At 37.6% G+C, this 24204-nt stretch overlaps 3 protein-coding genes across 3 annotated transcripts in view; all 3 read right to left on the bottom strand.

Annotated features, from left to right (window-relative positions):
* Positions 1 to 5914: 5914 nt before the first annotated feature.
* Positions 5915 to 19093, bottom strand: LOC122417247 (J domain-containing protein CG6693). The gene is made up of 4 exons (XM_043430609.1): positions 18862 to 19093; positions 18395 to 18709; positions 17544 to 17710; positions 5915 to 6337 (listed from the first exon to the last, which is right to left on the bottom strand). The coding sequence occupies exons 1-4, from the start codon at positions 18953 to 18955 to the stop codon at positions 6098 to 6100; spliced, it is 816 nt and encodes a 271-aa protein (XP_043286544.1). The 5' UTR covers positions 18956 to 19093; the 3' UTR covers positions 5915 to 6097.
* Positions 14196 to 16396, bottom strand: LOC122417205 (pollen-specific leucine-rich repeat extensin-like protein 3). Its single transcript, XM_043430539.1, has one exon. It carries the CDS (start codon positions 16029 to 16031, stop codon positions 14403 to 14405), a length of 1629 nt encoding a protein of 542 aa, XP_043286474.1. The 5' UTR covers positions 16032 to 16396; the 3' UTR covers positions 14196 to 14402.
* Positions 19094 to 19995: 902 nt separating the features above from the next.
* The window catches only part of qless (decaprenyl diphosphate synthase subunit 1 qless), a 45243-nt gene continuing 41034 nt past the window's right edge, over positions 19996 to 24204 (bottom strand). The window contains exons 6-8 of the mRNA XM_043430583.1: positions 23782 to 23913; positions 23435 to 23629; positions 19996 to 23054 (exon numbers count right to left, since the gene is read on the bottom strand). Coding sequence (XP_043286518.1) covers positions 22833 to 23054; positions 23435 to 23629; positions 23782 to 23913 — 549 coding nt within the window. The 3' untranslated portion in view covers positions 19996 to 22832. The remainder of the gene's footprint in view (positions 23055 to 23434; positions 23630 to 23781; positions 23914 to 24204) is intronic.

Raw genomic sequence — 24204 nt, 5'->3', positions numbered from 1 at the left:
CGTGCCTAATGACGTGTCGGATTAATTGTACGATCTTAGCGTGAAAGTCGTAAAGTCGCTGACTTTAAAACGTATTTCGGCTTTTCCAGAGTTGTAATTGATAATCTCTCCTTGTTCTGTGATCCTCGGACCCTCCAGAAACCTAGCTCACCATTTTACTCTTATTCATCTTTTTTTTTGTCATTTGTTCTAGCGCGTTCTAGAGCAATGGAAAATTCATTTGGAGCTTATACTCCCGGATTAGACGTTGCACCCTACCGACGCGTCGATCATTTTTACTGCGGATGTCCTCCGGTATCGAATGAACGAGGGAACGTCGTACGATTGTAAGTAATCACATTGTTTTTTTTTTACTTCCCTTGTAACCAGTCGTGCAAGTTCAAAAGACTTGGGATTTGATGTTTAATAAAATGACTATAAAATAAAAACTTTTCGGAGTAAATATTTTCACGAGTAGTTAAGTGCATGCGTTGTAACTGTCAGAAAAAATGGACGTCAATAATACGTTAGACTTATGCGTTACGTTAAGCTCCCCTGATAGCGACAAGCACAGTTCCAGGACCTCTTACGAAGCTAAATTTTGAATTATTTCATTTACAATTTTGAGTCTTTAACACAGTACCTTATGGGAAAACTCATAATATTAATTGTGAAAAATTTGTACGGTGTTCGAGCTTCGGAAAAGTTTTATCGTGAAGAAAATTCACAACAGATTCCGTTTCTTTTTAAAAAATGTTACCTTATGGGGCTTTTGAGAAAGAAAACATGAAAAAATTTAAGTTTTTGACGCGTCGAAAGCGGATTTCAGTCATTACGTTGGACTGCTGGTAACAACTGATTGAACTTCGGGCAAAGTCGGGAATGGCGAGAATTTTACCAAATTTATTTTTGAGACTGACCCACGTGCTTTGATTCATCTCGTAGCTTTGCTTTTTGTAACGAATTGACCATTCTTTTTTCTCGGTGCCATTACGTATCGATATAAACTTTTTTTTGCACAATAAAAATGTTTCCCAGTTTATCTGTATTTAAAGTGTCGGACTCGCAATCATTAACTAATCAAGTTGAATTATAAATTTTATCTTTTATGATATTTTTATAGCATTTTATTACACTATCTTGTGATAAAAATATTCTCAATGTGAGTGTTTATTAATTTTATTGATAATTTAGACTCGAATTAAATCAACATAAAGTAGTTGCTAACTTGACTAGTTATGGAACGGCCGAACTACTTTAAAAGACGCACGATTTCGTCAGATAAAAAAAACGATTTTCAGTTAGTTTGAGTACCGAAAACAAAAAATAAATAATAAAAAGTTGGTATCGTGATTCAGTGCAATAAGTGCAAAAAGTCGTTATAACTTAATCGCTTTGACAGAGTCGACGGTTTTTCGTTTTTCAATATCCGAATGAATTTTTCAAATATAAATACAAAGTGTGACACAAGACGTCGAAATCCAGACGCATGCGCCATTCAATTTTTATCCGTAATTGAATCTCGAATCTAACGTTCGAAGCAAACTTTGGAAGAAAAGAACAACGCAACCTGGGCGAAAAACTGCTTCAATGATGCATTCGCTCGACGCTCAAGCTGTGTTTCACACGAGTGCGAAAAGATTCATTGCTTTCCTACACTCCTAACATAGATGAGCGTTTTCTGATCCGTTAAAAAATTTGTCAAGGACACGTCTCAAAATTAAAGGATTAGACCCGAGCACAGACGCTGTACGATTTAGCGAAGTGCCACAGCTTTGCACGGTAGTCGAACATTTTGGTTTTACACAAAATCGATTGCGAGTTCCGTCAATAAATGCAGAGTCCATCGAGTCTTCCGGCGATTAGCTGAAAATAATTGAAAAACAACTCGTTGGTTATTTCGCACAGTTATTATTCACGGAGCGGTTGGTTTTTGCCTGAAATTAATCAACCACTTCAGCTGTACTAAATCCTCGACCTTGAAGTGACTCCATTGAAATAAAGTGAAAGGTGAATCGCGTGATGCTCAAAACGAGAAAAATCACTGATCGTTTCCGGTTGAATAGGATCCAAGAATTCGCCATTGATCGATGCAGGAACGAGAGTTTCGATCTTCCTGTCACGAATCAGTATATCTTCAATCCGGAAAAGGACGAGGAATTGAGGACGATAAAAATTTCTCGTTCGTAAAAAGCGGTGATTCGAATGGACCGGAACTTTCGATACGTTTGTACGTAGAGGCCCTAGCCGAGAATTTAGCATCTGAGAGACACGCAAAGAGGATCGAGGGGCTGGAGAGGAGGGAAGAAGGCAGCGGGTTGTTGTCGCACGGTTCTGATTGTGAGAACGTTGAGGTGCTCGCGGTCTTTCCTCAATAACCGTGCACCCGCTTCACTCTTCCTCTCTCCGTTCTCCGAGCTTTTGCTCGCTACGACGTTACTCTCATCTCGCTCTTTCGTTTCCCACGAGAGAACCTCCTCCGCTGCCGTAGCCACCGCCGCCGCTTTCTGGAATGTCGCTCTCCCCTCCAGCCACCTCGTCCCTCTGCACCTCACGATAGATCGCTTTCTTGCTCGCTCGCCCTTCCTTTTCACAGACTTTTCAATACATGCATGTGTACACATAATAAAATAAGTACGTGTAAAATGTGTGTGTGTGTGTGTGTGTGTGTGTGTGTGTGTGTGTGTGTGTGTGTGTGTGTGTGTGTGTGTGTGTTTGAGTGTTCTGTGTGCTCATAAATACATACATAGCGTTGTACATGCGCATAAGTATACGTACTACATGCTACTATATGCTGCTTCATTCCTCTCCTCGACTTGTCTTCTTACTCTTTCTTCCTTCCTCCTGGTGCCCCTACTTCGCGAGAAGTTCCGTGGAGCCATCCACTTCGCCATTCGTCTTGTCCCTCTTTTAGCATTCTTTCTCTCTTTCTCTCTCTCGTTCTTTCTCTTGGTCCTTTTCTTCCATATTTTTCGTACTCTCATCCATGTATACGCATCACTCGGGGTCCATCCAATCTGCGAAGGCTTGACTGGGGTGCAAACACGAGGGAACATTGCATTTTACATGGCGAAGTGTATGCTGAATATTCGAAGGGGCATAAATATGGATATTAGAATTTATAATAATATATGTATTCTTACAAAAATCATGAGAAACATGTATTTTAACGTTGGACTCGAGAAAAACTACTTTTGGGCCATTATTTATTTATTTCGATCGACTACGCACGTTTTTTAAACGCTCCAGCGCTCGTTTTTCAAGTATACGAGGGAACGTTACTAAATTTATATTTAGAAATTCTTTCAGTCAAGAACATTCAAGCCCAAGAGCCGTATCATGTTTGTAAAAAAAAACGTTATAATAATAACTGTGGATCGGAATGATAATAATAATAATAATAATCGCAGCGGCACAATATACTGTCATAATATTAAATATTGCACAAAAAAGTGTACAAGGAATGTTACACCTTTTTCGAAGCCGTTCCCCGTCTGGAGATCTGTATCGCGTGAGAACCGCTTCCAAAAATTACGAAAAAAAGAGGAATCGAGAGAGAGAGAGAGAGAGAGAAAAAAATATTGTTTCCTCGCGAAAGAGGTATCGGGCGGCGATGCGTGGGCGGTAAAATTTGCGCGACTTCTCATCGTCTCGTAACGCTCCGGGTCGTTTCTCGTCGCATGGGAGTCAAATGCGGTCAGGAAACTTGATCGATAGTGGGTTGGTGCGAAGGATACGCCAGAGTCTCGAGAAAGAAAGAAATAAAAACGAGGAAAAAACAAAACAAAGGAACAACGATCGAATGAATAAAAAAAAATTGAAATAATAAAAAAATTTAAAAAAAAAAAAAAGATAAACACGAATGAGCGTTGCGCGCGTCGCAGCGACGATCTAATCGCTGTTTAAATCGACCTGGCCGGTAGAAAATATTGTTGCACCGGCATCTTTCCCTCTCTCTCTCACTTCTTTTTCTTTTTTTCGTCTCGCATTGTATGCGTCATTTCTCATTTGTAAACTTGCGTGGAATAGCACTCCTCTCATTGCATACGCACTTCGTACCAGTTAATAATAATGACGGTTTACATTCTTCTGCTCTACCTCTGTATATTTATACGTTTTACATCGACTCGTACCTCTCCCATTCGCAGTGCGCAGATTGTACCTTCGACTCGATGCACTTTTACACTCGGATGATTAATCGGTTTCACGATCGATTCACACTCCAATGAGACATTTATCTATAGGTAAAAAATAAAAAAATTCCCATCCGTTAGACCGATCGACTCATTTGTTTCTCGCACTTGAAACTCATTTCACTTGGTAACTCAACATTGCGAAATATCTTCAACTTCCGAAGTGATTCGAAAATGAATTTTCGAAACGATTTCATTACTATTAATGAAACAGCGGAGTTAGCGGTTTAAATTCGGAGCCAATTTTCATTTCAATTGTAATTACGTATTTTAGCCTATGCCATATTTGAACAATTGCTTTTTTTAAGCTACTTCTTTCACGGCAGCTCGTTCGACGAGGGCTCAACTGATGATTCACTGAGCGAGAATCACAAATTTAATATAATACGGTGATGGGCTAAAACAAAAAAAGGTGAAAAAAATTGAGGTGAAAGGAACATTTGTTGACAGACGGGCTAGGCTCGCTACGAGGCGCCTGGCGTCCCACATTGTGTAGGGATTCCTTGGGGAATCCGATCAAGTATCGCTCCGCTCCATGTTAGGTTTTTCGTAGTTATACCATGGAAAAAATGTTCGATGAAGCTAAAAATAGTTTTTTCTACAAATATTTCGTCGAGGTTCCCGCCATTGTCTCATTTGTTTTATCGTAACTTAAAATACTTATTTCAGCAAAACAGCGAATAACAAAGAAAAATCAATTGTTCAGGAAACGTTAGAAATGTCGTCAGAAACGAATGAAAATGATGCATCGAGAAAAATTCCTCGATAACGGAACTGTGAGTTGGTCCAGAACGATGAAAATGTTTTCCGAAGGCATCGCGCGTTTGAGTCGACGACGCTGCTGCAAAAAAGCTGAATGAGTGAGAAATCATTTACATCGACAAAGAATGCCCCACGAATGTGCGCAGAGAGAACTTTCGATCACATTAAGAAAGATCGGGACCTTCGACATTTCGAGCGTGTTGTCCGATGTGTGTGGTGTGTTGTTGTCGCTTCGATCAGACCAGACGTAACACGAGACTTACAATATCCGATATAGCGGAGGATCAAGCCATTAGCCACACAGAGATTGGCCACTCAAGACTCACTTCGCCATTGCCTATCGGCATATTTTCATCACTGATCGTTCGAGATCGTTCTCGAATTAGCCACTTGTAAGATTTCTTCAAATTCTCGATCAACTCATTCAGATAATCTGGAACGATATGAATGGGGTCACTAAGTTTCACAAAAAAATGTACTCGGAATGTTCGAATATTAAAATCGTTGAAAAACAAGCTCAATTCCCTCAAGATTTCCTCAGATGCTCGATTTATCGTTTTTTCCAAGCCTTCCATTTCTCAATATTCTGCAATACACGATTCCAAATCACCAACAAATGGAAAATGGTTTCGATGATAATAAAACAATAGCTCAAATGCATATACAGATCCGTATGCACGAAAAAATTGTTACGATTCTTAAAAATAATAATGACGTTTGAAAACGTTGCACTTTTTTAATCTAGTCAAATTTTTCTTAACGACCGTCGATAGAACAGATTACTTGAAACATCATGACCTTTGTATCAATATCCCATGTTGATAAAGAAGTTGCCTGTTTGATGCCTAATTAATGATGAGGTATCATTATTATTTTTCAATACGATTGATATTTAAGCTCCCAGTGATAGCGCAGAAAGCTTTTCGCCGAGTAGGAACTAATAGGGAATACTGTAGGGGTCAGAAGATTTGTTCGTAATATTAGAAAATCTAAACACAATGATTTATTTATAGAAATTACGTTTACGATAAACGAAGGATTATGTTACGATTGTATACGATAGAAAAAGAAATAAAAATCAGATGAATCGAATAAATTTGTTATGAGGCGTCTGCGGATGCGTGATATTTTCGTGTGCGACAGAACGATGTTTTTTTTTCGTCTCAATTGTGCGTCTTCTTTTTGGTTTTTTTTGCGCTCCCAGGGGTCTTTTTTGTCGATTTCTTTTCAGCTTTTTTCGCGTATTTATCGATCAACGAATCGAAGAAGTTTTCAGCTTGATCAGCCCGTGCTCGGTTGCGACTCTGTATTGCCAGTGCAAGGTCATTCTTCGCTGCGTTTTCCTCGTTCTCGATTTTCATCATTTTTTCTAGTCTCTCTGCCTCCTCTGCTTCTTTGGCCCACTGCAACAATAATTCATCGTATTTAGCGCGATAAAATCTTGATGATAAATTAAGATTAGAATTTTCTCATTCCATTTCATGTTCTACGTAAAACCTTGTTTTTCAGTATATTTCTTATGGTTTCAGACAACTAGAACTTCGAGTTTATCGCTTCCAAGAACCTCAACTTTACACCCACCACCGGTGTTCCGAATATATGAACGTTTAAAATGATTTAGTGATCGTAGTGTCGAAAATGAGTTAACATTGAAAAAAAAAAAAAAAACGTGTTTACTATTTCTCCGAAATAATTTGTCTGCCTATATTTGAATAAATGTGCAAAGATCGAGGAAAGATTGAAATCATTCGGCGGAAACACAATGCTCATTTGATTTCTATACGAAAATAAAAACGCGTTTATTCATTTTTCATTCTCCAAAGATGGAATGAAAAATTCTAGCTTATGAAAAATCTATTTTTAACGTTTGCATCGAAAACGTGATCGCATAATTTCCAAAACAACCATAAACGCATATCTCTCACCAAACGTTCGTAGATTGATTGTAAAATAGATATAATTACTTAGCAAAAAACGCGTAAAAACCAATCGCCTTGAAGCTCCAACGCGAAGAAAAATAAAATCTGAATAATGAGAAGTGTTTTGTATGAAAACGTGTAACGAGTAATCATGTTCGAGCATACACATTTATGTACTACTGTCGATTGATAATAAGGTCTAGATCAAACCGCAGCAGGCTCGTTTCAACGTAAATCAGTCAATCAGGCTCTTGAGATGTCTTAGTCACGCGATCTATTCTCGCGTAGACTGTGCAGCCATCCCACGCAAAAAAGCTCTACGAACGAAGCTAATGAAAAATCTGAGCAAAAGCTGCGAGAACCCACACACTCGTATATACGTGGATCGTGACGCGAACGTCTCGAAGTTCGAATTTGCGGTAGGCAGAATAAGTAGATGACGAAATAACGGAGAGAAAAAAGCTTCGCCGATTTTTCCAGGGATGAAGCGATTTTGAAAAAATGTTTAATTAGCGATGAGCATTCCGGTGGGGTTTTGGGGGGGGGGGGGGGGAACAGCACGGAGCTGAAGACTACATCCGCTCAATGAGAACTCTTAGTTTGCCACTTTTAACTTTTTTTTTGATCCACGTGGCAAGTAAATTGTTACTAATGAATTGATATCGCATCGACGATGAATCAGAGTTTGAAACCTCAAAACCTTGCGATTCGATTGGCCTCTAGAGACTCGGCACGCATTTTTTCACACAGACTTTGTTTTGAAGCTTTTCGGGACCGTATTTCGTCCACTTCCGGATCGTCAATGGGGTGAAACGCGTCGATGCGTAAAAATTCTATTTTCGGAACAGTCTTACGCGCCCCCGATCTCAAGATCATCGAACAACGCGTGTCCGACGACGGTGCGCGAGCAAAGGGCAGGTTGGAGCTCCGTCTCCGTGGCCCGCGCAAAACATCGCACTGTGACGCATGAAAAAACAAATCTCAATGCGCGACGGAGCGTAAATGTGTGGGCAATGGAAGCGTTGCGGCACTAAATAAAACGATGCGGAACAGCCTCTCGCGGTTGGACGTTAAATTGTTTGAGCAATGAAAACCGCTCTTCGGTAATAGACTCAACTCGGAACACCCGCAATGCACTTTATCGCTGGTTTTGAAGATCTATTTTATCGCTCATTACGTTGATTATTTAGTGATGCTTCTTAAATCAACTTTATTCATTATTTATTCAGTTGCTCACTGACGGGCAGATACGAAGCTTTGATATTCAACTTTATTGATGTTTTCAACGAAATTATTTTTTAGTTTTTTCATTATTTTCTAGAAGTTCCACTGAATTCGTAACTCACAGCAGACTTGGCGTAAATGCAACGCCAACTTTGCGTTTCCACGCATGACAAGCTTGAATCGCGAGGCAACGTAAACATTATTGAGATTCATAAATACCGTTTTTGATTTATCGTATAAACATCCCCTAAATTCGCTCCATTTCAATCGCCCCTTGAATCTCCGAATGAAAAGCTTCTGAGCACCCGCGAATTCCGGTATTTATAATTCCTGGCAAGCGTCCTCAGCTACAGTAGCCTAATGTTAGTCACATTGCATAACGATACGGGGAAAATCTCGTCAATTGGCGAGACGTTCGAACGTCAGATTCCTCGGACAAGATTTTTCTCTGATAATAATTCACCTTTCAGTGCTAAAGCACGATATAAATTGGAATCAATCCTTTTGAAAACGAGACGATTAAAATATTTACTTCGTAACAACTTGCGTGGAAAAATGTTGGTGATTGTAGACTCATTTTCAATGTCATGCCTTCACATTTTGTTGCTGACGAAAAATTGCCAAAGGTGCACTATATTTAAACATTCGTTTAGCTTTTCGATCGTTTGTCAGTGAAAATCACTCGAATTTCTAGTCAAATTCTATTTATACAAAGTTTATTAAGTCGAAGGAAAAGTAAACAGAATACAAATGCTTCAGAAGTGAAGATTTAAAAATAATTGGCAAAGCCTCAATACCGAGGGATCGGTTAACGGAATTTTACAAGACAAAAAACGCATCGAAGATATTCATACGAACTCGTTGGTCGAAATGAGCGTAGCTCATTCGCTTCCCAACCGCGAGCAAGCCAAAAATTATGAAGTAGACCGTCGAATTCGAAGACGCTTTTATTTTTATCAATGATATAAGAACTTTTTCGAGCTCAATGTATCTAGACTAGAAATAGACGTCAACGTGACTCATGGGTACTGCGAGAACTGCTTTTGAAAATAAACAGCCCTACGCTCAACTCTAATCAATGAGAAACTGAATTCTACTTGCGGCATCTTTTATTAATGTTTTCACATACTGAAACGTTAATGGCAGATTATTTATTAGTCTTTTCATTCCTTCCGGATGTTAAATAATCAATTTTTTCTTCCCAAACCATCAACAGAAACATTCATGCATTTGTTTCGGGAACGTCCATGACCATCATAGAAATATAAAGCATTTGTAGCAGAACTTTTTTGGACTTGCCTACGAATATTATCGATGGACAAATATTAACAAAATTTGACTGCTAATCGAAGCTTTTAGTTTGGAGAAAATTTACTCGAATGTGACAAAAGTTACATGACTGTACAACAGTAGAACTACTATTGGTCCAATGTTTTATTGTTTTTATTTGCATCTGTTACTGTGCATAGACGTTGATACGTAACGAAAAAGGTTCGTGAGATCGAGCCTTATATGAATGGTGAGTCTGCATTAATTGAAAAAAGCAACTCAACTTTTTTCCTCTTTTCGTGATCAAAGAAACGATTAAAATTTATTCTCGCAATTATTTAAATTATGTGTAACTTATTTTTTGATATTGATCAATTTTTAATATAATGACAGCGCGGTTAAAATACTTTCGTAGTAAAATCGTCAAGCAAAATGTGACAACAGCCATTTTCCATTTATATGCGTATGCATATCTATATTTTAAACCAACTGGCTCATGGTGTTGTCGAACCTTCCACCGTTTATGTCGTTATTACTCGTTAACATCAAATAAGCATTTTTTCTCCATTCACAGGTCATTTTCATCGGTAACAAGGCTTTCTGAAGACATCACTGATATCTAAAATTTTCTTATTCTTCTTTTTGGCTGTTCAAAATTGGGAGGATCCTGTTTCATTAAATCCAAATCGTCGCACAGGAAGTGCGCCTGCCATAAGAGCCTGTGTATAAGCCTTCAAAAAATGTGATTTTCGGTAATTTTTTTTCCCGACAATTAGACGGTAGATCCTATATAATAATTCCGGGAATAGAAGCACGCTGTATATTTCTAGCATATTTCCAAATGTCAACTCTTAAAGTGGAATTTTCGATTTCCACTAGACTCGCGTAAAATTCCTTAAAAAGCTTCCGGGTCCGTTTTGAAGTTCAGAAATACCAAACGGAGGCAACTATACAATTGTAAGGTGAATATTTATCCGGGAGTATCAACAAATTCACTCTCAGGAAGAGTCGATACTTTGAGAAAAATTGACCAAGCTATTGTGGCCGCGAAGTTTGGTGATTTTGGCACTATTCCCAAACAAACAAACGAGAGAAAGCGCCCTTCCTCTCTCTCTCTCTCTCCTTCTTTCTCTAGTGCTGTTTCTGCCTGCCGCTCTCGATCTCAGTTGTTTTGTTTGAAAGTTTAACGACAGACATTGATTGTTCACGATTGCTCATGCTGGGTCATGAAAAAAAACGACACAAATCGACCGAGAAAATATACAAAGAGGGGCAGATGAGTGAGCGGAATAGACTCGAGGAGAGCTCTCGTGCTATTCAACGTCAACGGGAAGAGCGTATATCCACCGAAAATTTCAAACGAGCAAACGACCTTGGGCCGTTTAAGAAAATCCGAGTGGATCTCATTCGTGGACTGGTGACAACTGGGGTAAATTTGCACTGCGTGTGCATCTCTGCACATCTGGCTCGAAAAGCTCCGGAAATCAGAGGGAAATGCGCTCGGCTGGGCACCTCAGAGCTGCTGGCATATATGAATTGCACAAGAGTCTCTGTCATCGTCGAGGAATTCAGAGCTTGTACTCGTTAAGTATAGCGATAACTAAGTGGGCATGAGAAGAAAGGGTTCTATAGAAATAAGTCGTTTCATTATATTGTCATTATTATTAATCAAATCGTTGGAATTATAGCAAGACTAATATAAAAAGATGGATGAGATAACGAAAAATAAAGTGTTTTTGTTCAGCGGTCGAGTTCAAGACTGAATAAGTTAACGAGTAGACCAATCCAAATGAAAAGATCGAAAGGGACCGATAAAGATGATACTTTAATACAAAAATTTAACAACCGAGTAACGCGTAAATATTCCTCATACCAAAATTCCAATGTTTCCAACATATCGACCTTTAAGACCTTTACACACTTGTGATGGGCGGATAAATTGAAATTTTTTTTTTATTAGATATTCTTCAAGTACAATGCCTGAAGAATATTTTCACCAAACTTCATAAAGATCAGAGCATATTGGATTCGTAGCTATGGGTATTTCAACCGTCCGCCAGGTGTGCGCGGTCGTTTAATACTCGAATCTTTAAACGCGATTATCTCAGAATCGTATTTTTTGAAAAATACCTTTGCGGTGGACACGATTACTGAAAAACTATTAATCCGATCAATACGAAATTAATACCGCTTATTTATTATAATAATAGCTAGGGCCAGGACGAAGGATTTCGTATTTTGTTGGAAAAAAATTGTAAAAAAAAAAGCGGAAATTCAGGACCTCAAAAAAGGATTTTTTTGTTGAAAATGTCGCCAATTTTTTTTAAACCAAATTTTTCACAAGTCCTTCGTCCAGGCCCAAGCTATTATTATAATAAATAAGTGGTATAAATCGGATTAATAGTTTTTTAGTTATCATGTCCACTGCAACTGATGCTCAAAAAAATGTGCTACTGAAATACAGCTGGAGTTGCGTCATTTTGAGAAAATTTTTGATGAAAAAAATTGTACAAGTACACGAACATATGCACTAATGAATGTCGTTCGCAGTTTTTCAATAAACATTCATTTTCTTGTCGAAAAAAAATCAAGAAAATCACGTTTTTTCGCCCGCTTCTACAAGGCCTTAAAACTGCCAAATCATGAAGAAAAACGATAAGATTGGGCGGTACGTAAAGGAAAAAAAAAACAAAATTGAAACACCTCCGGCCAGATTGTCCGAACGTTTGTTCAATCAGTAGTCTGGCAACTGTCAAGTCGTTACGAAGGACGTTGTTCCATGAGGAGAGCATGGAAAATCGTACTCTGTATAACACGGTTAAAATATGTCGTAATGGGGTTCTGCACGTAGAAGCAATGCAACACGGTCAAACTATTCGTTATTGCGTGTAACGATCAATTGTGGAATTCGCAGATTGAAGGTCGTTGTGCATAGATATGCATGCATATACATATTTATAGATTTATATAGATGCATACATACATACGTACATATGGACGTATCCAAATGCATTGAATAAGGCGAATATATGGCCATGTGGTATAAACATGTGTACGTGAATATATCTCGTTACTTCTCGAGGCGAAATAAATTCAAAGGGGGATAGATTCGACAATGATCGTCTCCAGTTCTCGCGTGCCAGTTTTGAGCTCGATGCGTGTCACGCACGAAAAGTACATGCCCGACTATTGGTAATGCCAAAGAAGGCTATTAATGCCAATGCAAATATCGTCCAAGCAATTTTGAGGTTTTGCAATTTCCCGTGAATTCAGCTCGGATTTTCGTGACCGGGTAACATTAATGGATATAGACGCGAGTCTCGTGACACTAAACTATGCATCTCCGCGTGATAGGCACGAAGAAAACGAGAAGGAATAACAAAAACGAGTTATGATGAATTATTAATAGACGTTGGACATTAGAGGCGTGAATCTATCACGGTCAGTTTAACAGCTGGAGCACGATGCGTGCCCCACCAGATGACACATTAAAACATTCATCTCACTACGTTGTTGCATAATCGCGTTGCTCTCGAATCCCTTGTTTCTTCGCTATGTAACACCGAATGCTTGGTACATGTATATTCAAAGTGTAGCCATCATATGCTATACACAGTGAAAATGAGTGGATATCTCGTTTGTAGCTCATCGGTAATTATTTCATTACCACTCCGGATGTAATGCGACCCTCGTTTCTCGTTAATCTCAATTACCATTGTTATCGTACTATCCCAGTTGGGAATCGACGTGAAAAGGTCAACGAGAACCGCGAACACGTGCCCTCTGTATATTCATGGGGTATCGAAATATCGTTGAAAGGGTCTTGTGTCTTGGACTGTAATTGAAAGATGAACGAAAAAGTTAGAGCAGGTTTGAGAATTATTTTTGTACGAAAATTCTGAAAATCCATAACAATGTGTCTCACACTTTCGTTTCGGGACATTTTAGCTCCTTCGAGTATTGCAAGGGATTTAAAGTGGTTAGACTCAAAGCATATTGAGATGAAACTGTTTGCAAAATACGTACACAATTTTTTCCCATACGAATCCTTTTTCGACTTCGAGACTTGAAGATGCATAATCAATTCGCTCGATTCGATCGTCGTTCGTTCGTTTTTCCCTCTTCCTGATCCCATCGCAAGATCAAATTTAGGGTCGTCGATGCTTCGCTTTCTTTCTGTTTCTCTTTCCATTCCTCTCTCATTCAATATCCGCAGATGTTATGTGTTAATTGCTCTCGTGTCTTTTTTTAGACGTTGTTAAAGGTACTCTGAAGTATTAGACTACGAAATTTCGTCGTGTCTTGCGCAGGCTTTGAACGTACCACAAAGTTCCACGATGATGATAATCATGAGTTTGAAAAAGATTTTTGAAGACGTTTTTTCGATGTCGAGACTGATATTTCCACAGACCAAACGATTTTTCGCACTCGTTATCGTGACTTCAAAATACAATTGTTTCGAAACTCTATATTCGCATTCGTAACATCGATTTACAAATGAGACCAAAAGTTCAAGGCTCAATGTAAGCACCGGTAAAGTGAGAGCTAAATTTCGTGAAATTAATTCTGCAAACTTGCATCGATTAGCCAACTCTTGACGATTCCTGTTGTCTTATATATTTTCGTAAAAAAATCGTTTAAATTACGAAACACTGGCAGTGTCATTTTACAGATATGTGCCATTATATGAAATAACAATTTTTCAAGAATTTTTTATCTCATATTTGTTTGAATCGAAAGAATTTACATCATCATTAAAATTTAATATTCAAAGTGAAAGGTATCGAGTTGAAAAAACATGGAAAAAATATTTTTACCGTACGGTCAAGGGTAAATGATACTGCTTATCAAGTTTCTTCTTTTTTTTCCATTTGTTCATTCCAAAAAAATATTGCAAGTGTCGAAAGTTTATCGTTAAATTAACTAGATAGCAATGCCCGAAAATTTGTCCCGGGTTAAAATAATCAGTCTAAAAAGAATTTTTATCCGCGTAACTTTGTGGCGATTCGACATGAACTCTCTCTCTCTCTCTCTCTTTCTCTCTTCGATTTATCTCTCAATTGTTGAAAATCGTTGCAAATGGAAAAAGGATAAGGGCGATGGCGACGATTGCGAATGAGGGTCTAAACACGGTGGACGAGCCATTGCATTCGGGCAACGGTTTGTCGGTGGTCGTTTTGATATCTGTGACAACCGTAACTGCGTTGGGTTCCTGGACTTGCTGAAATTTGTTGAGAAGCTGCGGTTGCGAGAAGTCTTCGGACGCTCGTGGTGGCTCATAATAATCTTGCGGCAATGATGATGGACGCCAAGTCGGAGAGTGCACGTTCATCGGATAGCCACTGTTTGACGGTGGCTTCGTTGTGGCGCTCGAACCGATGCGATCAATCGGAGGATACTCGATCTCGGAGTAAACTTCAGACGAGTAGTCAGTCAATTCGAAACTTGGTGGTGAAAAATTATTATTCGGCTCGTTAGTGACTGGCAAGTTTCCAGAATCGATGTAAAAAGGCCCGTTAGCATTGCTCAGTCGTCCGTTGTCGATAGGCTCCGTAGGAGGCGAGACAATGACTTCGGGTCTATAGCTGGTTCGGTCGTAATCGTATCTTGACGGAGGGACGTTTGACCACGACGATTTTTCAGTTTCGGGGCGATAAGTGGGCTCAGGCGTAGGCCAATTTCTCGGAGGATAATATGGCGGCGATGCGGTGGGCCAACCGGAAGTTGGATTCGGATGAGGCGACGATGATGCTGGCCAACTTGGACTCGTTTGATCGACGTTGTTCGGCGATGGAGTCGGCCAGTTTTTCGGATAGGGCGACTGCGTAGACGTGAAAACTTGGCGATCGGTAGCAACCGGAATTTTCGGATGCCACGGATCCGGGGATTCTGTGAAGTACTCGTAATCGTCGTACAAATCTTCTGTTGTCGATACTAATTTTTCGTGATACGCTGAAGTTGTGGGTTGATTTATCGGTCGTGTCGACCAATCTCTCATGCCACCTGGAGTTTCGACAAGATCTCGATGGATATTTCGCCATTCGGGGTCTTTCTCAAAACTAACTTCGCGGTCTTCCAAAAATTTGGACACCGCATTCGGACATTTGAATTCGGGATTTTTGTTCAAAAATATTCGTTTCAAATCAGCGAGATTCGACATCGCTTCGACGTTCAAACATTCCAGGCGGTTTCCGGATATACGGAAATCAACGAGACTCGGCAGATTCGCGTACACCCCGTCCTCGATCCGTTCGATCTCGTTGTAATTCAAATCGAGGTACGTCAGGTACTTCATTCCAACGAACCATGCGGATTTTACGTCTCTCAGATGATTGTTGTCGAGACGCAGTTGTTGAAGGTTAACGAGACTCTGCAATGCATCAGGCTCGATATCTTTTATTCCGCAATGCGTGCATGTCAAAACCCAAAGATTTTCACCGAAACGGGAAAACGTTTCTTTCGTGATGCGCGGAATAGTCATGTTCGTAATACGAATTTTTTCAGTTACTTTAGGTATTACGTAAAAATCGTGCGGCGAACCTCCCGTACAAGAATACTCGAGCATGTCTTCGTTCGGTACAAGAACGCAAAAGCTGGAAACACCGGTAACCAAAAAAACAGTTTGCAGTAACAGAGCCGCCAATATCGTTAAATCCATTTTTATGCTATGTCCGCGAATTTCCATTTTTTAAATAAATGTATCAAGTTTGATTCGCGATTGTGCACGAAATTTTCCGAGCTACCTGGAACGATGGATTTCACATTTGCCACTTTCGTTCTGCTGAAAAGAAACGATTTTCAATGAAGCCTTACAGTCACGATTCGGAATTAAAATTTTTCATAACAAAGTGATGAAATGGATTCGAAGTTCGACTTTTCGACACTTTTTATTCCACTTTTTTCTTCACTCTCACGCTAACCCTCTTTATGGACGATACTTTTTATGATCCGAGAACGACTTCTGTTTAAAATTTCACAGGCTGTATTGGGAATAACAGTGATCACTCTTTTACGAACTAATCGCTACAGCAGACTGAATCGAGACGGCGAGATACTCAGTTTTTTATTTACTCATTCGCCCCTTCCCCTTCCTCTTTGTTTCCATCTCTTTCTATCACACTCGTTCTCCCTCTCACTCTCTATCTTTACTCGCCTAATTCGTACCGAGCATATACAGTCGCGAAAATAGAGAAGTCACGAAAACAAGTTGACAGTGACATCTTCAGACTTTTTCGAGTGAGTGGTAACTCCTACGACAATGTAAGAATAATATTACAGATCGAGGACGAGACTCCCTACAGAAAAATAATGAAACTTGTTTTTTGTCAGACTTTTTATCTTAAGGTAACTCCTGTACTGCATGCTAGTCAAATGAGTGCTAAATTTTCAAAACGCTTATAGACCAAGTTTAACGTATCGATTAAATGTATTGTTAGTGGATTTGTATTACAGCATATCTTAATAAGATGTAAAAATATTAAAAATGCTTGTTTTGCAAAACCATCAACTGATAAATGCAAATTTTCACTGGTATTTTTCAAAGAATTATCTGCGTTTTTTAATCGATTTTATTGCAACAAGTTTCATTTTGTTCGTCAACTGGTCCTCTATGAATCCACCATGTAGTTGTTTTTTTAACTTGATCGTTTCACTGTTGCAGCTAATTGTTCATTAAGTGAAAAAACTTTTTCATTCATAATTTCTCTCAGGAATGAGTTTAAAGGAAAATCTACGTGGTGAATTCGTAGAGGATCAGTTGAGGAACAAAATGAGACTTGGTGTAATAAAATCGGTTAAAAAATACAGATGATTCTTTGAAAAATACCTGTGAAAATGTGTCATCATGGAAATTTGCATCTATTAGTTGATAGTTTTGCAATACTATTATTTTAAATATTTTTTCACGTTAATAAAATATGCTTGAATACATATCTACTAACAATAAGTTTAATCGGTACATTGAACTTGGTCTAAAAGCGTGTTGAAAATTTAGCACTCATTTGACTAACATGCAGTACAGGAGTTACCTTAAATGTTCGTTAAACTTATTATGAATGAATTTATGAATAAATTAGTAAGTTCAATCGAAATTCCTGCTGATGATTTTCAGAGACATTTTGGTTTCTAAAATCCAAGAGGTAGTAATTTTACTAATTATCGAGGACTGGTGTTAATGTTTTGTTTTTTCTTTCCTTACCTTGCGCTTCCTGCGCTGTTTCTTTTTCGCATCCTCCATTGTGAAAAGTTTGTATTCCGGTACTTCCTTCTGTTCTATGAGCTTTTGAATTATTGCATGTAATCTTGGTTCTTCCTCGCAATTGGTAAAGGGTACTGCTTCTAATATGTAGTCCATGTCACCTTTGCCTAAAGAATATCAATCTCATTGGAAATTTGTTTTCAAATAAAATTTCTTATTTAAAATACTTTTTGAGAATCTTCATAATTATGTAATGATTTTGTCAAGTCACTTAATTGGCAGCACCCAGCTCTCCTTAACTCATTCCATATACAAGTATGACACTGAAGTTTGCAACGTTGGAGTCTAACAAATAAATGGAAAAAAACATTTGTAATATTCCAATTGGCCATTTTTAAACTTACACAAATGGCTCGTGGAGTAAAAAATTGGAGAATTACAAAAATTTCTTTTCGATCATTTGACTCTAACATTGCAAACTTTAGCGTCATGTACAAGTGGGAAGATTGGAAAAGATGTATTTCAAACTTTCTATCCTTGTACGAGACCAACTATTGGTTGGGGGCTGCAAATTGAATGGTTTACAGCACAACAATGAGCAATTGTAGAAAATGCTCCAAAAATGACATGCAAATCTTTGTCACACAGAGTTTTAAGAATACACAAAGGTGTGTCAACTTCCGGGGCCAAGATCATAAGACAAAATATTAGTAGATTGATTTAGACAACTCGATAATTGTACAGTTAACCCATAGACATTCAATATTATTTTGAACTATTTGAAATGTGTGGATTATTCAATAACGGCTAATCAACTAGATTTCTAATTGAAATGTTTTCATTTCTATTACCATCCATATAAGCTCTTTTGAGATCTTTGATCTCAGTTTCAGAGCCTTTGTAATTTTTTTCATAGTTGTTGATATCCTCAACAGTGATTTCTTTGAAAAGTGTTCTCCAGTAGTCGGACCAGTTGCGCATGACAACTTCGTCGCTTTCTTCGTCATATTGACCAGATTCATCATATATTTTTCGTTTCTCTGTGTCACTGAGAATCGAATGAATTCTACCAAGAACCTTGAATTTTTCAGTTGCTTCAATTTTTATACTCTCCTCTACTCGGTCAGGATGGACAAGCAGCGATAGTTTGTGATACGCTTTTTTTACTGCAATTCATAATATTTACTTGCATTAAATAATCTTCGTTGCTATAGAAATTCATCAATTTTTAGTGAATTTTGCATATGTCCGATTTCTCATTAGGACTGAGGTACAATATGATGTTGACTTTGAGGTTATGTGCGTTGCTTGTTCTTACCTTGCTTTTCGTTTGCATTCTTTGGTATTTTCAACACATCGTAAAAATCACGGTGACCGAAATATTTTTCGCACAGATCCGGCAGGCGTGCCATTTTTATTGAGAGATTTTGTGATTTATATTGGGGCGAGAACGCGATGAATTTGGCAGTACGTTCAAATGACAGTTGATGTTTTCAGAGTATCGCTTGGTATTGCGATTGTAGTGATCACGCAGGCCGGTTCGCGCCAGTTCACCGTCGTGCTTACAGGAGGAAGCAACATGTCGAGCTGATGTCGAGAGTCAACTCCTGCTTTTTCTTGTACAGTCTCATTGCGATTCAAAATGGAACCGGTAATCCAACTATTATATTTTATTTTGAAGTTCCTTTTGACTACCATCGCATATTAATTAAAAAACGACATCAGCTTTTGCACTTTTTGGAACTGTCACAATATTCCTAACAGTAATTTTCTTTTCAGCTCTAATCTAAAAAACGTGGTTTTTAGAAATTACACAAAATTTTTTGCCTTTCGATATATTCAATTGAATTTTCGAAGAAAAAGCCAAAACCGTTGGAAAAAGAAAACAATTACCTTTCACGTCAAAGAAGTTCAGTTGCAAATCTTCCATTGATAAAATAAATGAACGGTCACGAGACGTTAGGTAATCAGCAATTTTGGAAAGAAAAGTTTGAATTTTCAACTTCATCAGCTGTTCATTTGCAAGATTCTATTTTGATGGTTTAAGTATTGCATATCAACGTGATAAAAAATGCAGTTTGCAGAATCACATACCGAATAGTACAATAGTACAACAGGTCTCGTTCCCAAAATATATTTTAAAAATGCTCAATTAGTTTTGCAAAAAGTTATTGTAATATTGTTAGTTTTTGGGAACTAATCAACGGAGAAGTGAATAATCTTGGGATAATAATTATAATTATTCTTGAAGTATATAATACAGTAATAATTAGAAATCAGAGTCTATTATTGGAGAACTCAAAAAAATCGAAATGAACCCTCACTGTAAAGAAAATCTATGACAAAAACAGGAAAGTGTGCATCTACATTTAGTCACATGACTACAAATATGATCGGATCAGCATTTAGAGTTCCTCCTGAAAACTTCGAATTGAATAAAATATTTTGTGAATAAAAAATAAACAACGATTTATTAGACAATGAAAACATAATATTTATATATATGTATGCATATATATATATATATATAAATATATATTTATATTTATATACATTAATTTGTGTCATGAATATAAGTTATTACATCAATTTACTATAATATTGTATGCACGTGCACGCTCACACGCATACGCATATTTATCTATGTATATTATTATTTATTTGTTCATTCATGTAACAATGAACATTTTGAGCAGTACGTCTGTATACAGCAAAGAGCAGTAAATTAATGGTTCAACGCCGGGCGCATCGGAACGAAGATAAAAAATTCATCAAAAATACTGTATCCCAGGATTTAGTGATTATTTGTGTTAACATTATAATTTCTTCAAAATTCTATACCGCTGTCAAATCGTAACTATATATCGTAGTGGAAGCAAACATAATAAAATTCATAAACCCAATGGAAAGTTACGCAAAAATAACAAACCGCGGCGGATGTTTTTCGTTTGCACGGAGTTATGAACCCTCTTTGGCAGATCATATACATTTCGTAAATTGTACGAACGGACGTTATGGATATTTATCGTTATTTAATCGTTATTTAAGAAGAGTGGAAAAACAGGAAAAATAAATTACTGGTGGATACAAAAAAGCTGTCGATTGTGAGCAACGTGGCCAAAGGACTCATAATCCAAATGAATATTAATTCGAAATTTTTCGCCAAAATTAGTGCAGATTATTATTTCTAAGGTGCAATAAAAGTTTTCATTTCTAATATTATTTCGAATAACTAATTTTATTTTACGAATAAAAATTATGTTTTTGCACAATGTACAGTAGGGTTTTGATTTTTCAACCGGGAAGTTACTCTACATAATTCTTCTTCTCAATAAATAAAAAAACTAATGCACAATTTGTTTCAAAGTGTCAAGCCTTGTTGAATTAAAAATTAATAATTCAAAGAAATTGTCAATATGAGCATTTATGTTTTCGAACTATACTGCATTTTTTTTCGTTTTTGTTTTTATGTTTTTTTATTTTCCTCCGTTTCACCAATTGTGCATGAATTATTATTGGTTTTTTTTATCAATATACTTAATTTAGTTAGAGGTTTATTAATTTGCGTTAATTTCTCGATAGCTTAACGTCATAGCGACAAGCTGCATTCACTGATATCTTTCTCGCGGAGTTGTAAAATTGAAGAGGCTGAATCTTATATCGTATATGTATAATTATTCTTAAATGTTATTTTTTTTATTTACATTTGTGGTGATTAAGTAACGATCTATATATGCATATATGGATCGGTTATGGATAAATCGATGAATTATTTTCGTCCAACAGTTTCGAAACGAGCAACTCTTTCCCTTGTGTCTGCTACACATCGATGCGGTATTTACGATTTATACAAAAAAAAAAAAAAAAAAAATTGAGTAAAAGATAGGAAAAAAGGCAAAACCAGATGCATGTCATGCACTCGATCGTCAAAATAATTAAACGATGATTAAGTTCTGTTAATTTACTAGAATTATTGCACATTTAGTTTTGCAATTGCTATTTGAAAAATTGTTATTATGAGATTACGATGTCGACTTTTATCGGAGAGGGTTTCATGCCCTCGCTCAAAGTAAAATCGTTTTGAAGTAATTTAGAGTAAATCGAATTTTTCGCTAATGTTTGGAAATCTTTAAATATTCAACTTCCATGCTCTTGTGCCGAATTCGGGCTGTTGACGAAGAATAATCAAGTTTTTCGAATTTTCATATTTATGGATCGGGGGACAAGAATCGAAAATCGACTGTGCCCTCCACCAGTTTCGAGGGAATTAACGGATTTTTTTCACCAATGGTTTCACCAAACGTCCGAGCTAAACGAACCTCTTGGTTTTTTATGAGTACGTATAATTGGTATACGATTTGAGAAAATGAATAAACCGTTAATGAATAATTGCGAGATAAAATACACCCTAAAATATAAATTTTCAGGTATTTACAGCAAAATCTTCAAATTCCATTTCCAAGAGCTTGCTTTTTATACAAATTCCTCTAACAGAGTATTTAAAACCTCGCATATAATTGTCATCGCAATACAATCGACGAAATACTACAGAAAAATTAGCTCTGACGCCACTATAAGCGTTAAAAAATTAACAGAACGAGCGTACCCGTTTTTACATAATCCTGGCGCTTGATAATTTTACAAAAATACCCGCTTTCTGACGATCGGACATTTTCTCTCTTTCTATCGCTCTGTACACATTCGTTATGCTCCTCGGCCGTTGTTCTTGGTCACTTTCTTTACAATGCAAACGTTAATTCCCACTTTTGAAGAAAGTTAAATAAAAGGTGTTCACAATCGTTTGTTTACCTGAGCAACAGCCGGCACTATGCAGCACAAAAAACAAATTGTCTAATTCTCTTGAAAAGAGGGCTGACATTTCACACATCCCAGCACATCTAAGAACGTACATAGGCTCATTCGCACGTGTCATCATTCATGCATCTTCAGTATTTCGCTTATTTTCAAATCTTCTAACGGACCCTTTTATTTTAAGCACTCAGGTTTTATCTCTCGTAAACGACGACGACGACGACGACGACGACGAATATTCCCGAGTTTTGAAATCCCATTGATCTCACTATTCGAATCCGTGTGACGTTCCCTACGTCTCCAGCTCTTTGTCTTTTTATATAACATCAACACTAATCATTTTTTTTTTGGAGCAATCGTCTCCACGACGATTCTCGCAAAGTTCTTGATTCTCTTCATTTTTGGGTCGATTTTTTTTCCACTGTTGAATTGTTTCTTAGCTTTTTTTTTTAGTTGTTGTTTTCCCATAATAACATGCTACTTCATGCGATCGATTACCAAATCAGTAACGACCACGAGACCTTTTTGGTAGGGACTCTCCGCGAGGGACTGAGCCAAACGAACTGCCTCGAGGCAATGCTTTCTCGCAAGAAATCGCGTCTGTTCAAGACCCTGCGACTCGCGCACGAGCTCATACGCTTTATCAACGTCTCCTGGCTCCTGGAAGCGACGCATTATCATTGGGTTCAATTCTGGGTACTGGAACATAAATTTAAAAAAATAAATTTTATGCAGTTGATAGAAAATTCGATTATCGATATCACGAATACAGCATGAGGCTCGTTAGAGCAATTTAGTCGTGTAATTTGCCCGATCAATCTCGCTCCCACTTGGAACAATGCTTCGAATTATTTTCAGTTAGTTCTTCGATGTAAAAATGAGAGCTAGAAAAACTGAAAGTTACTTTAGCACATTTTTATTACAATACGCTGCTTTCACCAATTTTTTTTTTTTTTTTATTTTTTTGCAAATTATCAATTATTTTGTACGACTCATCTATAATTTCTGTGTTCCTTCACCATTGAAATTGACGAACGAAAATGGAGAATTTCATAGGATTATTTAAAATATTGAATTACCCGTTCGCAAGCGAATAAAACTGGTGCCGTTGCGAGACCAAGTTTAAGATCGGCAGCTGCAGGTTTTCCCATTTCATCAGAAGTCGAAACAAAATCTAGAAGATCATCAACGAGCTGGAAAGCAAGGCCAATATTCTTGCCATACTGGAAAGCTACGTCGGCCAATCGTTCGTCGGCGCCCCCAAGCATCGCCACCTGTTGGCCAAGGAAATGATTTGATATTTGGTTTTGAATAATGGATGAATTTCGAATTTCCATTAAATCCGAAAATCATTTTATGGTATTGTGACACAATTGACAAAGAAATGAGAGATTTTTTTTTATTATAAAATAAAACTGAAACTCACCGCTTTGACCGAATTGGCTATAAGACTCGCGGTCTTTCTGTAAGTTTTAGTGAGGTAGTGAGCGAATCTTTCGTTTTCTGTTTCTTTTGCGCCGAGTTGCATGAATTCACCTTGAACCAAGTCCGTGATTACCTGAATATGGAAAGAACATTTCGATCGATAAAAATCATCGAAAAATAATGTTGGCCAAAGAATTTGTCGAGTTTCATTTTTGTATTCATTTCGTATAATTGTAGACTAATTATGGCTTTCGGATTAAGTAAAAGACAGGGTCTCTAGAAAAATCATAAAGAGGCAATAAAAATCTTTATGGAATCCTGTGGATTGGATATAAATTGGCGAATCCGGGTCAATCTTTTTTCTCAAATAAAACACCGAAGCTCCTGCGCTAGTGCAGTTGCTTATCTCTCTCTCTCTCTCTCT

This window comes from Venturia canescens, chromosome 1, assembly GCF_019457755.1.
Source record: "Venturia canescens isolate UGA chromosome 1, ASM1945775v1, whole genome shotgun sequence".
NCBI lineage: Eukaryota > Metazoa > Arthropoda > Insecta > Hymenoptera > Ichneumonidae > Venturia > Venturia canescens.
Note: the sequence above shows the minus strand (reverse complement) of the source record. Positions and strands in the feature narration are given on the sequence as shown.

Bases quoted from the DNA above. Each gene is read 5' to 3' on its own strand.
- LOC122417205 (XM_043430539.1), bottom strand. From the start codon at position 16,031: ATGGAAATTCGCGGACATAGCATAAAAATGGATTTAACGATATTGGCG.
- LOC122417247 (XM_043430609.1), bottom strand. From the start codon at position 18,955: ATGGCACGCCTGCCGGATCTGTGCGAAAAATATTTCGGTCACCGTGAT. The intron at 17,711-18,394 runs GTAATAGAAATG...GATATTCTTTAG, and splicing joins CAAAAGAGCTTATATGGATG to GCAAAGGTGACATGGACTAC. The intron at 6,338-17,543 runs GTAAGGAAAGAA...TTATTGTTGCAG, and splicing joins AACAGCGCAGGAAGCGCAAG to TGGGCCAAAGAAGCAGAGGA.